General features: G+C 45.7%; 1 protein-coding gene across 4 annotated transcripts in view; it reads left to right on the top strand.

Moving 5' to 3' along the window:
• RHOBTB2 (Rho related BTB domain containing 2) overlaps positions 1–16,334 on the top strand; it is a 29,837-nt gene extending 13,503 nt beyond the window's left edge. For all 4 annotated transcript variants that reach the window (XM_082200400.1, XM_082200402.1, XM_082200401.1 and 1 more), the window contains exons 2-10: positions 3,770–3,971; positions 4,996–5,099; positions 6,652–6,837; positions 7,851–8,863; positions 10,632–10,750; positions 12,503–12,653; positions 13,746–13,834; positions 14,498–14,603; positions 15,080–16,334. In XM_082200400.1, coding sequence (XP_082056526.1) covers positions 3,770–3,971; positions 4,996–5,099; positions 6,652–6,837; positions 7,851–8,863; positions 10,632–10,750; positions 12,503–12,653; positions 13,746–13,834; positions 14,498–14,603; positions 15,080–15,312 — 2,203 coding nt within the window. In that variant the 3' untranslated portion in view covers positions 15,313–16,334. The remainder of the gene's footprint in view (positions 1–3,769; positions 3,972–4,995; positions 5,100–6,651; positions 6,838–7,850; positions 8,864–10,631; positions 10,751–12,502; positions 12,654–13,745; positions 13,835–14,497; positions 14,604–15,079) is intronic.
• Positions 16,335–17,075: the final 741 nt, after the last annotated feature.

Here is a 17,075-nt window from a genome sequence, read left to right as displayed (position 1 = left end):
AAGGGTCCTTGGGTTTACAGCTCTGTGAAGGGGAAACTCCAGTTTCCAGGACTCTGGGGGAGGGATGGATACCATGGGCCTAGCAGCAACTTTATAATTATAATTATTTGATCAGAAATGTCAGAATCATAGAATTGTGGAATAGTAATGTTGGAAGGGACCACGAGGGTCATCTCGTCCAACCCCTGCAGTGCAGGAATCTTTTTGCCCAAAGTGGGACTTGAACCCACAACCCCGAGATTAAGAAATATCTCCAAAAGGTAATGCCATGATTTTAAAACGCATTTCCACTGATCAGGTTGTTGGGGTGGAGGTTGTTGCAGTATGGCTTGGAATTGATGAAAGTGGGCTGAACTATCCAAGCCTTTCCAGAGGCTTTTACCTGTCCGGCCCCTTGGTTAGAAGACTCACAGGCTTCTGCAGGCAGGATCTGATTCTCAGCCAAGGGGAGTTGGCAGCACCCCAGTAAAACTAACAGCCACTCTGATTTATGCAGGCTGGATTGCTGAGTGGTGGTGCTCAGCCTGCTATGCACTTCACCTCCAAAGTCCCCCTGATGCAATGGAGGTTGAAGGATTCCCAGTGCTGGCACCATTTAGCCTTTCTGCGTTGTAAATGAGAGGAAAGTACATGGAAAAATCCTCTTTGTACTTTTAGGATAGATGAAGCTGCACCTCTTTAATATGGATTTTTGTTGTCATTGCTTTTATTGGGGTTTTATATCTTTCTTTTTTCTCTTCCTTTCTTTCCTTTCCTTTCCTTTTCTTTTCTTTTCTTGCATTTACACCCCACCTTTCCACCAAAGAGCTCAAGGTGCTCCACCTTCTCCATTTTATCCTCACAACCCCCCTGCTAGGTAGGTTAGGTTAAGATACTTTGACTGGCCCAAGGTCACCCAGTTAATTTCATGGCTGAATCAGGTTTGAACCTGGTTCTCCCAGGTCCTAGCCTAACGCTCTAAACACTGCACTGTACTGGCTCATTCTCACTTCTGTACCAACCTAATATTGAAAACACACCAAGAAACTGACTGCATTTGAGGAGAGCACCTCCTTCTCATGTCAGTGTTTTAAATACCCCATCCTGAGCTATGGTGTCGTAATACTGTTTTGAGTAAGACACGGCTTCATTGCATATCTGGACTTCATGTCTGGCAAAATACTCTGCTGAGGATTCATGTCTCTAGTGACTACAAACTGGCTGTTTGGTTGTGGGCTCCTGTTTTCAGGGTCTGTGTGCCCATACCTGCCACCAAAGGTCTGTAGTTCAAAGCTTGAGTAACTGTTTTGCATGCAGAATGTCCTAGGTTCAGTTTTTGGTATCTCCAGGTAGGAGTGGGAAAAACCTCTCTGGGAAACCTCTGTTAGTCAGTGTTGACAATACTGCTCAACTTGGTATAAGGTAGCTTTCTATGTTCCTAAAGGATACTGCTAAATATCCATACTCTCCCATGGTAGTGTCCCTGCTTACAACAACCTGTGTTGGGTCATTCTTCTGTGCTATGATTATCCCCAGCTGGGATACCTTTGCTGTGAACTGCCCTATCATAGAAAACAAGGAATGAAAAAGTCCAGATGGAAGCCTGAGTCTTGCTGCTTTTTACTGGAAACACTGTAAGATATGCCATCCCAAATGCCAGTTGTTGCAGCCACTTGGGCAGATAGGCAGGAGCTTGGCTGCTCTGCAGTTGCCCTGTTATGCCCCAAATGCTGCTTCTATTATGCAAGTGCATGCACACACGTGTGTGTGTGTGTGTGAGAGAGAGAGAGAGAGAGAGAGAGAGAGAGAGAGAGAGAGACTTGTGCAAGCACACATGGTTGTGGAGCAGAGGGGGGGGATGGTGCTGTGGGTGGAGAGAAGGAAGGGATAAATTCCGTGATCAGTCAGGTGGATCTGGAAGTTTCTTTAACCATTGCTGGAAAGGGAGGGACCGGTGGGTGGGGGAATCTCACATGAACAGGCATGAGAGATAAAAAGGAGGAGGCAGAGGCAGCTAGAATCAAATTGGCAGGGCCTGTGGTCTTATCTGAGGCTAAGGATGCATGCTTCAGAAAGATTACATTTTAAAGGGACCCTGCTTGGATGGAGAGGTGTAGAGCTGCCTGGGCTCCAGGGCCCTCATGAAGGCTCTTGCTTGTTGCTCTCTGGGTTGCATCCGTCTGGAGGAGGGCAGCTGTCCAAGTCTTCTGCATCTTGGGAGGCTTGTCATGGGGGGGGGGAGATCCCTTCTTGTTTGTGAGGGACAACCAGGTTGGGGAGCTGGTGCTTGGGGCAAGACTCCCTGCTAGAGGAGATTATTTTGGACACATTTCTGGAGCAGGCCATTCTGTTCAGCTGATGTCTGGAGGGACAAAAACTCGGACAATGTTCCACCTAAACATTAGGAAGAACTTCCTGACAGTAAGAGCTGTTCGACAGTGGAATTTGCTGCCAAGGAGTGTGGTGGAGTCTCCTACTTTGGAGGTCTTTAAGCAGAGGCTTGACAACCATATGTCAGGAGTGCTCTGATGGTGTTTCCTGCTTGGCAGGGGGTTGGACTCGATGGCCCTTGTGGTCTCTTCCAACTCTATGATTCTATGATTCTAATGTGGGAATCCTGCTGAATTGGATTTGGGTGAGCTTGGCAGAGGAGAAGACCAGGGTTGCTTGTTTTGTACCAGTCTCTGCCAAAGTGAATTGCCAGAGTGGCCAGATGGTCCAGTAGCCTCTGCTCATCCTCCTGCCATCAGAAACCAGAAGAATTCAGGGCTTCACACTGGCTTACCTATATTCCATGTGCATTAAAAAGGAAATATCCAGTAGGTGTTATGTCTCAGACATCAAATTTTAATATACTTGTTTGAGGTAATTTCTTTCATGGTTTCCTTGTGTTACTTCATATTTATAAGCTTTTGTTTTGTGTTGGTTGGTTGGACGACATAAACAAATCTAAATTTTTTATTTTGCTCTGAACTCCAGTTTCTGCTTTAGGAAATTTTACCCATGGCAAGATTGGAGGATAAGGCTATCAATGGCTCCTAGACATGACACAGTCAGAGGCAGTAATGTTTCCGAATGCCAGTTGCTAGGAAGTCCAGAAGGGGAGAGGGCTCTTGAGGGTTTCCCACAGGCATATTGGTGGGCCACTGTGTGAGAACAGAATAGACTAGATGGCCTGATCCAGAAGGCTGCCTCCCTCCCTCCCTCCCTCCCGGGGTGCTCTTTGTTTTGGACTTTACGTCCACTTGTGGAATCTGCTCTTGCTGCACTGTTTTCTCAGTGTGGAATTATTCTGTTTATGAATTGGTATGGAGCAAGGGAGGACAGAACAAAGCACAGCCCTGCAACCCATTGTGAAACAGTGAGTTGGTAAGACTGCTACTGCTGGGTAGTCTTTGTTGTAGGATGCTGTAACAGTCAGTAACATGGCATTCCTGGGGGAGTTTCCTACCTTACTTTAAACTCATGGGCAGCTGGCCGGAGAAAGAACCTAAACCATGTAAGTATTTCAGAGTCTGGGGGTAATTCCAGACTGTTGCTATTTTGGGGGTAGGAAATTCCAATCCTGCAATTTTCTCTGGCATAACCAATCTGCTTTCTTCAGAATTAGATATCATGCAATAAGGAAAGTAAGAGGAAAATGCACTGGAAAGTGTGGGGAAACTATTGCTTGATGTAATACACCATTTGCAAAGTTGTATCACCTCGTCCTAGACTGTGCAAACAAATCAAGATGAATGCTCAATAAACTGTTTGTCTGGTTCTGTTTTTTCTGTGTTTCTTGCTACAGGTCCCAGTTAATGGATTCTGACATGGATTATGAAAGGCCAAACGTAGAAACTATCAAGTGTGTTGTGGTTGGGGACAACGCAGTGGGCAAGACCAGGCTTATTTGTGCCCGTGCTTGTAATGCCACACTGACTCAGTACCAGCTTCTTGCCACCCATGTGCCCACAGTCTGGGCCATTGACCAATATCGTGTTTGCCAGGAGGTGAGTGGTATCTTTGTCAATGGATAAATCACCTAGGAAATCTCACTGGTGGAAAATCAGTCCCTGGGCTTATAAGTGACACAAGCAACTGCTTTATACTGAGTCAGACCAACAATCCCCCTAGCCCAGTATTGTCTACAGTGACTGGCCGTGGCTCTCCAGGGTTTCTCCCAACCCCCTAGAGATGCCAGGGATGGAACACTGAATTTTCTGCATGCAAAGCAGATGTTCTGCCATTGAGCCACGACCCTTTCCCACCTCCTCACTTTAATCTGATTAATCCTGGGTTTGAGGAGAATCAGAGTCCCTCCAGTAATTCAACAGTAATTCTGGGCAAAACATTTTCCCCTGTTCTGTTTTTCTGTGAGGAAGTTTCCTTTTTGAAAATAATAATAATAATAATAATAATAATAATAATAATAATAATAATAATAATAATTTGACTCAAGTAATTAATACAGTGCTAATCAAATTGGGCAGCTTCAAAGTTGAGTCGCCTTCCCCCCCACAATTTCTGTCCATACAGAGCTTGTGTATATATATAATAAACAGAAATGGATAGCTCATTTTTGACATGCTAAAATTAGTAAGCCTTCATTTTTTCCATCTGAAATTTAAACAATGTAAGGGAAGGGCATGTGATTGAATAGCTGTGTCCATACTGTGAGAGTGCAAGCCTACTTAGAAGTAAGTCTCATTGCTTTTCGTAGGCTTACTCCCAGGTAAGTGAATGTAGTATTGCAGCCTAAATTAGGTATATTAAATTTATTTTGCCCTAATCAAATCTTCCATTCAGATACTTCTGATGGGTGGAGTGGGGGAAGCTTTTGAGATTGTGCTCCCAATCAAATTAAATAATTGAAAAGATTTCTGGGGAGGGGGGGTGAAATGTGGAGAGAAAAATATTCAGCCTTTTCCTGTAATCCTGCATCACTGCTTATCAGACTGAAAAGCTACTGGGCATTGCAGTCCTCCTAGTCCTTTCTATTCATTTGAAGTATGTAATCTTTTTGCCTTCTCTCAGGTATTGGAGCGCTCTCGAGATGTGGTAGATGATGTTAGTGTGTCCTTGAGGCTTTGGGATACCTTTGGAGACCATCACAAGGACAGGCGCTTTGCTTATGGAAGGTCAATATTGATTATCTGGTGCAGTGCTAATGATGAACCTGGAGCAGACATTCAGTCTTGGCTTAGACGCTCACTGGGTGGTCACGTGCAAGCAAACATGTCTCAGTCTGGTGTGTCTTGCAGGATGGTTGTGCCAGTTTCGCCCCTCCTGGAGGGGTGTCCTTCATGGGACCCGCTATACAGTTGTCTTTCATTGCTGTGAGAAAAGCTTTGTGCTTCTTGTGGTGAGACAAAACCTGCTCCCACCTCTCACTTATGCTTTAAAGACCTGGCAATCACTGACAGACTCCTTCAGGGTGGAGATGGGATATGCAATGTGCAAGGGAAACAAAAGGGGAAGCCAGACCTGATCTCTGACCTGATGGATATGCTTGAAATCCATTACACAAAATTAAAACAATAATCTAAACAAGTGAAACTCAAACCTAATCCATCAACAGGAACACTAGTGCTAAGGAGTAGAGAGCTCAGCCAAGGTAATAGTCTCAACTCTAAAAGGTAAAGGTAAAGGTACCCCTTTAGTCTCAACTCTACTTAGAGATAAAAAGAATTATAATCACACAAAGGCCTTCAGAGCAAATGTCAAGTGGCCTTTGCAAAGTGTTGCAAGTTAGAAATGACAGAGCAGACTGAACCTCCCTAGGAAAAGAGTTCCCATGGATTTGGTGCAAATTTTAAAAAGGCCCTGTCTCAAGAAAACACACTGTGTATTCCAGGCAGTTAGGGAACCTGGAATAGAATGTTGGAGAAAGATCTTAATATGAGGCTAGATTGATATAGCAGGTGATTTCATATTATACTCCACTGGTGGGGAGGGGAATGTCCTAGCAATATACCAGCCCTTCCTCAAAATACACACTATGTATTGATATGTAGTAGCAGGCATCTCAGATGGAACAAGTGGAAGATGGGTGGTTACCAATCCTAAAATATACATAAAAGCCCACTCTTAGGGTTTTACTGTCATGGAGAATTTAACCAAGAAATGAAACTCAAGTGGACATATGCAGATGAAGGGGTGGGGGCTATGCAAATAGGACCAGGCACATTTTTCAGTGACTCCAACCAAGTTATCTGGGACAGAGCAAATGCTCTTTTATCTGAGACAACCCCTTGCCATAAACATGGGGGGCTGTTGGGACAGGAAGCAGCTTTAGCCTTTGCCCCAATGTTCTCCCCAGGTTCCTCCCTTAATTTGCTGATACTTAAATTAATGCTTGCCACACACTCCTATGAGAACAAATAGAATTCTCCATTGGGGGGGGGCAATGTACCACTATGGTGGTAGTGGTAACAATGAGTACATGGTACACATAGACCCATTACAAACACACACACACACACACACACACACACACACGGACAAACACTTGCAAGGACATCACTGGATTTGCACCAAACCTTGGGGAAAGTTGGGGTGTGCATTGCACCTGGAGGGACTGGGTGTCATCCTGCAGGGTGCATGCTTACACCAAGAGGTGCTGACTAATGTAAAGAGAGGGCTTGCAGAGACCAAAGTGATAACTAACTCTTGCCTCCTCTCTGTCCACAGATCTGACGTTGTAGTATTATGCTTCTCCATTGCTAATCCCAACTCCTTACACCATGTGAAGACCATGTGGTACCCAGAGATCAAGCACTTCTGCCCCCGAGCTCCTGTCATCCTTGTAGGCTGCCAGCTTGACCTTCGCTATGCTGACCTGGAAGCAGTAAATCGAGCTAGGCGACCTTTAGCCAGGTACAAAATAACCCAAGGATGGCTTTGGTGGGCTGGGGAAACTAAACTGTGGTTGGGCATCACAGGTGCCACATTTCATAGACGACAGGACTGGGAGTTTGTGGCATTCCTGGGCTAGAGCACAAAGACTCATTCACTTGCCTATGGCACAGTGTCAGGTCTGTCCTCCAGTGCTACACTGTTAACTGCTCCCTGGCTCAGTAACATGGAAGACAAAGGCGGGGGTGCTAGATTTAGATTTGACTTGTGGCATCATTGTCAGAAAGGTTGGCTATCGCTAGTGAGGCCACGGAAGCTGATCCTTTAGGCCAAATGGGATCCTGTCCCACCAACCTCAGCCAGCCAGGCTGCCTTCTTACTTAGTCTAGGGGGTGACACTGCTTATCAGTTCCTCCTCCTCAGTCTTGTTGTTGCACTTGTAGAGCACAGCAGGGAAGAGGGTGGGGACAAAACTAGAATTGGTTCCATCTGCCACTGGCCTCCCTGTATTCTGCCCTAACAGTCCCAATGGACACCAGTGACCACTGTAGTTAAGCAGAACAAGCAAATTGAATAATGGTCCTTGGTTGAAGGAGAAAGGCAGTATGTGCAGGGATTTAGTGTGTATCGAACCTTCTAGTGTACAAGTCTTCAGCTTCTGCAGGTTCCTGCTCCATCTACATTGTGGGCAGGGACAATTGGGCAACTAGTGCAGACTGTTCCCTGGATGGCCCCACACCTGTGTTGTTGTTTTTTAATAATACTTCTCATGCTTCCAATTTAGCTCTGGTACCAGGCAGAAAGCTCCCTTGGCTAGGGCCATGGGACACATTCTGAGAGTATGGAGAGTAGAAAACAAACTGCAAAAGTAAGAGAGGAAAGGCAGTAGAGGCAAAGGCAGGTACAGCCAGATAATGAGGATCCACACCTGATAGTTTTCTCCTTGTGAATTGCCACTTTTCTAGTTGCCTTGGATTGCTGAGCAGATGTAAAACTAGTTTTCCCCTTCCTGTTTTTTTCCTCTCTCTCTCCAGACCGATCAAACCAAATGAAATTCTCCCCCCAGAGAAGGGGCGAGAGGTGGCCAAAGAGCTGGGGATCCCTTATTATGAGACCAGCGTAGTAGCCCAATTTGGCATTAAGGATGTCTTCGACAATGCCATCCGAGCTGCCCTCATTTCCCGCCGGCATCTCCAGTTCTGGAAGTCTCACCTGCGTAATGTCCAGAGGCCATTGCTCCAGGCCCCTTTCTTGCCCCCCAAGCCACCCCCACCCATCATCATTGTTCCTGACCCTCCTTCCAACAATGAGGAGCGTCCAGCCAACCTGCTGGAGGACCCCTTGTGTGCGGATGTCATCCTGGTGTTGCAAGAGAGAATCAAAATCTACGCGCATAAGATCTACCTCTCCACCTCCTCCTCTAAGTTCTACGACCTGTTCTTGATGGACCTGAGTGAGGAGAGCCAGCAGGGGATGACAGGAAGCGGCACTGGGGCTGGTGTTGCTGAGCGGACCCTCCATCAAGAGGAGAGGCATCACCACGGCCGGGAATTCCTCCTGAGAGCTGCTAGTTTTGATATCTGTGAGAGTGCTGAGGAAGCTGGCTCTGGCCAGCAAAAACCGTGCCTTAGAGCCTCCACCAGCGATGGGATATTGCGGGGCAAGAACTATGGGGAACGAGGGCTAAAACGGGGGCGGATCCTCTCCTCTTGGAGCCGTGCCTTTGTCAGCATCCAGGAGGAGATGGCAGATGACCCCATGACATACAAGCCCCGACTTATGGTGGTGGTGAAGATGGACCCTTCCATCCAACTGGGGCCCTTCAGGGCTGTGCTCAAATATCTGTACACAGGAGAGCTGGACGAGAACGAGAGGGACCTGATGCACATTGCCCACATTGCTGAGCTGCTAGAAGTCTTTGACCTCAGGATGATGGTGGCCAACATCCTGAACAATGAGGCATTCATGAACCAGGAGATCACCAAAGCCTTCCACGTCAGGAGAACCAACCGGGTTAAGGAGTGTCTGGCCAAGGGGACTTTTTCCGGTACGCTCTAGAGCACTGGGTAGCCTTGTGGGACATGGCTATGGGGACCAATGTCGTTTGATTTCCAGGACGTGGGGGGCTCAGATGAATTTGGGTAATGAGCTAAAGTAACAGGGTGGGACGGGACATTGTTCTCACCCTGACTTAAGTGTTTCATCAGAAGCCCTTTAGGAGCCACCTTCGTCAGGAAGAATGAATTAATAGAATTTCTGACTGCACTACTTCAAATGTTTCTGAATGTCCAAGTTGGGTTTTTTTTTAGTATTCTTCCATGTAATCAAACTCCTTGCATGTGGTAAATAGTATGTCAGAAAGAAGATGGTTCGCATTTTGAATAGCATTAGCTTTTTCTAAGCTCACCCATCTAAATGAATCCTACTTAATAGGAAAAAACATTGGGAAAATGACTAGGGGAAACCCAATATAAATAATAATAAAATTATTATTCATATTTTTAAAATTATTATTACATCATTATTAGGTCTTCTCTGTTTTGAATAAACACGAGCTCTTTTTTGTTTTTAGTCTGGAGAGCAGATACACACACACTTTAAAGTGGTAATGTCTAGAACAAGCTTTGGCACTTGGTTCTGCTGAATATATGAGCTGGCCCTCATATAGCTCTTCTGAATAAATACGAAGGCTGCTTTTGCCACCAGATGGTTGTCTGTTCCATTACTCAGGGCTTCTTGCTGTTTCCTGTGCAGGAGCCAATTTAATTGTATTGTTGCTTGCCAGTCATAGTGCAGAAAATTCTGTTGCATTGTCCAGTTTCCTGCTATTCCCCTGTCATCCATATAGTTCTGTTGCTATGAAGGCCTGGTGGTTGTTACTGGTGCTATTATTTGGGGCTACAATCACTAACATTCAATGAAATTTCCCTTCTGATTAATCCTGTAAATCAGGGGTGGGGGACCAATAGTCCTCCAGAAGCTGTTGAGCTCCAACTCTCACCAGCATGACCAGTAATAATGGATTATGGGAGCTGTAGTTCATCAACATCTGGAGGGCCACATGTTCCTCACCTCTGCTGTAGAATAAACACAAAGGCCAGGAGAATTCATTCCCTCCTGTCCTGACCATTTCTGGATTATGTGAAATACCATCATTATCCTATGCCTCACCCAGTTCCTGTTTGTGGGATGCCTGAATTGCCTTTTTAAGCTTAAGAAGCCTTTGCATCATATTTACAGAGCAATTCTCAACATGTTTACTCAAATATCTCATTATTGTTTCATGTGATAACTTCCTAGTAAATGTGTTTAGGATTGTGCTGTTGGTTTTGGCTAGCTTTGGCACAACTTGCTAGCCATTGAGGTTGCAGATGAGCTTTGCTGCATAGCTAAATTAGGGCATGATATGGAAATTTTATTGAATGTTAGTGAATGTAGCCGCAAATAATAGCTCCCAGAAAAAGATCAAATAGATATAGAAACCCAAAACTCACAGCTCAAAGCTAATCTGCACAATTACTTTGTAGATGGGGGAAATTGCTGTAGGTGACTTTATTCCTTTTTTTGGGGGGGGGGATATGTTCTTGTGGAAGTGACATCTTCTAGCCCTTAGCATCTCATTAGTTTTTTCTGAGTTGTATACGGTGCTAGTCCTATTCAGAGTAGATCCATTGAAGTTAATGGCCATGACTAGCTTAGGTTGGGCCTACTCTGAGTAGAACTCAAGTTGGCTACAACTCCCTGTTACTCTGTGGTGGTAAAGCACAGTCCATGAACATAAAAACATTTGCTTATGTTTCTTTACTTGTTTGCAGATGTCACCTTTATGCTGGATGATGGTGCTATCAGTGCCCACAAGCCCTTGCTAATCTCCAGTTGTGACTGGATGGCTGCTATGTTTGGGGGTCCATTTGTGGAGAGCTCAACCCAAGAGGTGAGGCCACCGTGAGCATGAAAAGCTCCAGACTGAATTATCATCTCTTTAGTTTTTCAACTTAGACATAGCTCCAACTAATACTTGGACCCCATTTCATACTGTGTGCAACTTCAGTTTTTTGTCCACACTACACCAGAGCAGAACTTTTGATGAGCAAATGTTTTCATTTCTTTCAGCTGCTGAGCTAAGATCCCTGGGGTTCGGGAGGGAGTAGAGTGCCTGCTTTTTGCTTTTTACACAGTACTCTCAGCATCCAGGCTCAAGGGAAGAAAAGGGGAGATGGGAGGGAAGGGTTTTAGGGCAAGTGCCATTATGTGGGGCTTGGAGGGGAAGATCCTATATGTTTTATACAGTAATAAGGGATGGACTGGGGGCAGTGCTCTGATTATAGGGTATCCGGCTCCCTGACCTTTTGTGGTTTTTAGAAGGCTTTGGCTAAAAAGAGTCAAGACTTATAGTTTTTACTGAGGGCCTCCTACCTTTTCTCCCACAATTTGAGCTCGCTTCAAGCAGGGGAGCCTTGTATTGAAAGCCAACCCTATGATGAGGTGGCCATTTCAAGCAATAGATTTTAGGTGCCAGTAAAGGTGGCAGAGTGGGAGACAGCCAGGACCCACCAAGAAATCCTTTTATACAAGCTCCATGGAAATAAATGGAAGCTATGTAGATTGTGTCCCATTTTAATGAGTGAGGAGGAGAAATACTGCTTGAATTTTCCAACTTCAGAAATAAAATGTCCTTGGCCAGCACTGTGGTCAGCACTTTGGAAAGGTCCTTTCCCTTCTGAAACCCTTGCAAACGGCAGACAAAAGACCCAATCTGTGCAAGACTACCTATTTTATGTCAACCTTGGAACAACATACAAAGGGACTTTTAGGACCCTGATTTGCCTATTGAATTTTCATATGGCAAATTCACACCCATTTACAAGAATATATAAATTTTGTAACCTGGGAATGGTGGTGCCCATGTATCTTTTTCACCAGGATGTAAACATTGTAAACCAGATGCAGAGAGGGAGCTAGTACCTTACTAGGTATGCTGATGTGTGCGAAAAATATGCAACTTCCTGATGCCCTGCTGTATATTATTGAGGAAGTAAAATGATCACAAACTCTGCAGTTTCAATGGCTTGTCCCTCTTGGGGCCCAAACAAAAGATATGGTAGGAACTGACTGTGGCTGCTTTCAGAGTGATGTGAGTGTCTTCTGGACAGGCTCCATTCTGGCCTAAAAGTATAAGAAGATCCTGCAGAGAAGAGATGAGAAATCTGTAGCTCTCTAGATGTTGTTGGACTCAAAATTCTATCAGCTGCAGTCAGCATTGCCAGTGGGCTGGTATGATGGGAGTTGTAGTCCAGGGGCACCTGGAAAGCTGCAGGTTCCCTATCTCTATTGTGAAAGCAACAACAATCCATCCCAGCGAGTAGGGGGGGGAAACCCAGTAGCCTATTCTCAGGGCAAGCTTTTATAGGGCTCAAGCAATATCACATGATCCACTCTAGTCTATAGCTGTTAAGAGAGTTTTGTGCTAGGCTGCCTGAACTCTCTATAATTCCCCTCATTAGCCAGAGCAAACGAGGTGGTACACAGGCTGGACTCCCTGCCCTCAGCCATTGGGTTGAATAAAAGGGTAAATAGAAGTGAAGAGTTGTTGTATGATGAAGGATGAGAACAACTATGCAGTTTTTCTGTATCCCAGTATGTTGTGAATTTAACCCCTCTTGTGTGCATGTTCTTGCTCTTACAGGTGGTTTTACCTTACACCAGCAAGAGTTGCATGAGGGCAGTGCTGGAGTACCTGTACACGGGGCAGTTTTGTTCCACATCAGACCTTGATTACATGAAGCTTATCATCCTTGCCAACCGCCTGTGTCTGCCACACCTAGTTGCACTGACAGGTAATACTGGAGAGCTGCAGGCACAGTTCTGACTTCATCGCTGTGATCAGGCACAATATGTGATCAGGCACAAATGAAGGAGCTTATGCCTTCTGCTTAACAGCATGAAAGTACTGTGCTTTGATCCTTCTCCTCACCTTTTGGAGTGACGTTAGCTTAGGAAGGGGTGATGTCGTTAGGTGTCATTGAATGATATGGAGAACCTTCACTGAAGGCACTGGTGGGATTATAGGGTTTGAGGCAAGCCATATAGTTTTCAGTGTTCAAAGCAGGCTTACTTAAGAGATAGACAACAAGGGTGTGACTTTCTGGCTGACCCATTGCTTGTCTTGGTCTGGCCGGCAGGTGGCACACTGTGCCCCTCTTCTGCCCTCTCTCAGACCCCAGAATGAGGAGAGGCTGAGCTGGCAGAATGAACTGCTCTGCTTGAGAGAGGAGGTGGCGTATCACATTTGTGAATGCTCCATAGTTTAAAAAGTTTCCTTTTTAAACAAAAGTAGAGTGGACTGACCTAGAACCTCTCCCCTTGATTGAGAAGCTCGATTTTTACTTGCAAGGTTTAAAACAAAAACAAAAACATTTTAAAAAATGGCAGGCCCTACCTGACCCTGAAGGGGTCTGTGTCTTATTCAGTGGAGTGGTGGGCTGCAGGTGCTGAGCTCTGATGATGTTGTGGAGCGTGTCAAGGGTGAGTCCAAACCCACTTAGCATTTACTGACATACTGTGGCACCAAATACATAAGCAATTCACTGCTGTCCACAAGATTGCTTTCCTTTGGAGTTGCCCGTTTTATTTTATGTAGGAAAAAAATTCCATGTAGAGAATCAGGCCCATGTGCTTGTTAGAACAGGATTCAGTTTTGTCTCAACAAATGCAAAGTGAATATGGATTTCTTTTCAAACTGGGTAATTTAAAAACAAACAAACAAACTCCACAGCAATAATCCCACAGCTGTGTTAGAAAACTTAGAATCCAGTTTCTTCCTTGCTTAAAAACTGAAAGAAAAAGATTGGTCTTTACCTATTCTGCCCTATTAGTCAGGAGGCCACACTGATGCACTCTGACCTTATTGTATGTGTGTGTTTTTACAGAACAGTTCACGGTGTCTGGTCTGATGGAAGCAACTCAGATGTTAGTGGATATTGATGGTGATGTCCTTGTGTTCCTGGAGCTGGCTCAGGTATAATAAACGATTTGGTCATAGTGAATCCGTAGTGATCCCTTGAGGTCAGTCACATTGAACTCTGAGACTTGCTTCCCAGTCAACTTGTACAGCAGTTGGCTCAAGGGGCCAAATCTGGCAGGTTGCTACCAGGGACTCACTTGTCAGTTACACGTCACATGACTGACAGGTGGGCAAGGTACACCCCCTGCTCACCTGCTTCAAAGAGTGTTTGCTCTTTGCAGCAGTTCAGCTTTTCCTTTAAGCAAGAGGGTAGGAGCAGCAGTGGCAGGTGTGGGAGTCCCCCCCCCCCGCACCCACCTCCCACTAAGGAAAGAAGTGAGATCAACTGATGAGAAGGGATTAAATTCCACTGCCTGGGCTGTGTGATCCTGTTCTCTGTTGGGAACAGGGCACACAGCCAATGCAAGATTAAATCCTGCCCTTCTGCCCATCGGCTGACGTTACCAGTGGTAGGTGTGTTTTGGGGGAAATGTCCTTGTGGGTCAAGCTGGACCCTCTGGTGGGCCAAGATTGGCCCATATGCTGAAGGTTCCCTACCCATTCTGTACAGAATTGCACTGTTGGTAGCCCCATTCATTTCCTTAGCAGTACTGGCTAAATTACCCTGTGGTGTTGTGCTGTGACTCATGTCAGTATCTTATTTTCCCCCTCCCACAGTTCCATGGTGCCTACCAGCTAGCCGACTGGTGCCTCCATCATATCTGCACCAACTACAACAACATCTGCCGCAAATTTCCTCGAGAGATGAAAGCAATGTCAGCAGGTCAGCATGGAAGAATTATGAGTTGTGCATTGCCTTGGGTGTCCATGAAGAAAAGCAACAAATAAGATTTTTATAGCCGTTTCTTAAACATGCACAAGAGTATCAGTTTCACCTTAGAGCCAATTTGTAACCCTTGTAATCTCAGCAAAACCCTTTAAAATGGTTTAGAACACATGAGGCCTGTTCCCATCCCATTCCTTCTAGTAGGATTCGTCACTGCAGTTGGTGATCCTCAGGGTTGGCTCCTGTCTGCGCCTCTCTTCCACTGAAAGCTGTTCTAACCCTTTCAGGTCAATGGCGGATGCCATCTAGTTTTGCTGCAAATAAATTGCACATTGACAGTTCAGAGCTTTGCAAACCATCCACGTTTCCAGATTGCTTTCCCCACAAACTTCAGCTGCATGTTTGCAATTCTGACTTTTCTTTTTTAACTGTAATAGCAGGCTTCTAAAGTTCCTTCCTTCCTCCCATTGCAGAGAACCAGGACTATTTTGAGAAGCATCGGTGGCCCCCAGTTTGGTACCTGAAGGAGGAGGACCACTATCAGAGGGCCAGGAAGGAGCGTGAGAAGGAAGACTACCTCCATCAGAAACGGCAGCCTAAGAGGAGGTGGCTCTTCTGGAATGCCTCCTCTCCCGCCCAGTCACCTTCCTCATCAGCAGCCACAGCTTCATCTTCATCTTCCTCCTCTTCCTCTGCTGTGGTCTGAGAGATGCACTGCCCCTACATACACACACACTCCTCTGTCTCTCATGAGAGAAGGGCCACCCTGACCAACATCTGGCTTGACAGGCTTAGAGAGGACACCACCAGCTAAAACCCTCAGTGGAGAAAACAAGCATGAATGTCCCTGGGAGTTTAGCAAGAACCTGTGCAGGTGGAGCTCAGGGTCTGGAGCATCCTACATCTTCACCCAGAGCTCTCTCCATAGGGTCCCAGTCCTTGCCTCGGCCAGTGTTGGCGCACAGCCGTTGGAGGTTGCCCGGGTGGAATGGCAGGCAAGCCAGATTTCTTTAGAAGGGGGCTCACTCATCTAACAGGACACACCTCATGTTTACAGGAATGCAAGAGGTTTACTTTGAAAACCTGCTACAAGGAAAATGCAGCAGTTCTTCATTGATTTAATGAGGGTTCCCACACCTTTGCAAAAAAGAAATAATGGGGTGCCTCACACTGTCCGCCCCTCTGCACCATGTCATTTCAAGCTGCTGAAGACAGGCGCTGTGCCCCAGAATTTTTTTTCTGGGCTTCTTTTCATGACAAGGTGATCATTTTTCTGTTGCACGTCCACCCCTGGGGCCTAGCTCTAGGATGTTTGCTAGCAGCAAGGCACAGATCCTGGGAGCATCAAACAGCTGTGGACCCTCCTCCTGAGAGGCAGGCCCTGCTAGAGGAGGCCAACAGATGCTTCAGTTCTGCACTGAGACTGAATTGCAACAGGAAAAAAGTCCTAGAACACAGAACATGCCTGCTGTGGCTGGAAAGATGCTGTTTTCTTTCTTTCGTTGCTTGCACACTACAAGATACCAGGTTGGCTAGCCCAATGAGAGCAAGTTGGCGAGGGAGTCTCTTCCATCCTGGCCTGTGCTGGCCATGATGCTTGGGAATGTGCTGCTTCTGAAAGAATTGGAAACTCCAGCAGTTGATACTGTTTTTAATGAAGCAAACCAATACACCAACTTGGATTTTAGTGTGCAAGGTTGTGTTGTAATAAATGGTATTTTGAAAAGATGCTTGTGGCCTCCGCCTCTGATTTGGAGTGAAGGACCATGCTCCTTTCTGGGAAACCTCTGGTGGTGTGGAAGTGGGTGGAGTGATCTATGTAAATTCTATCATTGTACAGTAGCCTGGTCCTCCGTCCAGGCAGGGAAGAGGCATGACCAAAATTCAAGGACATTCCAGCTGGGTGAAAACTTTCGAGGTGGGTGTGTGTCTGGGGGCAGACCCAAGGGACAGTTGGAAAGGTTGGAAAGCCAAACTTGGCCCCAAGGTCCCGTCCCACCCCCAAAAGTAGACAAAGACCTAGCTGAATAGTATGGGCTCTACTGATTCACGACCAAAACTGTTACAAACTCCTGACAGTTGACAAGCTTTATTTAAATTGTAAAAGGAAGTTTGAAAATATTCCATATCACTGATTCACCATAGAGAATCCTGCTTTTCTCCCATGCTATCCCAAGCAGTCTCCCACCTAGGTCTGGCTCAGCCCCACTAACCCTGGTTGCTGCCTTCAAAGTGTCACCTGAGACCCAAGCCTAGGCGTACATGAAACCTACCTTGAGAATGTGTGTACAGACTGCAAGGCAATGTATACCATTTTTAAAAATCATTTAATTGCTTTGTACAACTCCAGTCCGGACACTTTACATAGCTTCATAAACAAGGTAAAAAGCTTCTGCCTTCAAATAAGTTGTTTTTGACTTTCAACAGTAAGAAATGGCAAGGCAAAGCACTAAAAGTTATTTTATATAT

The sequence above is a fragment of the Podarcis vaucheri genome (genome assembly GCF_965113315.1).
Source record: "Podarcis vaucheri genome assembly, chromosome: 15".
NCBI lineage: Eukaryota > Metazoa > Chordata > Lepidosauria > Squamata > Lacertidae > Podarcis > Podarcis vaucheri.
The sequence above is the reverse complement of the archived record's forward strand: the minus strand, read 5'-3'. Positions and strand labels throughout refer to the sequence as shown.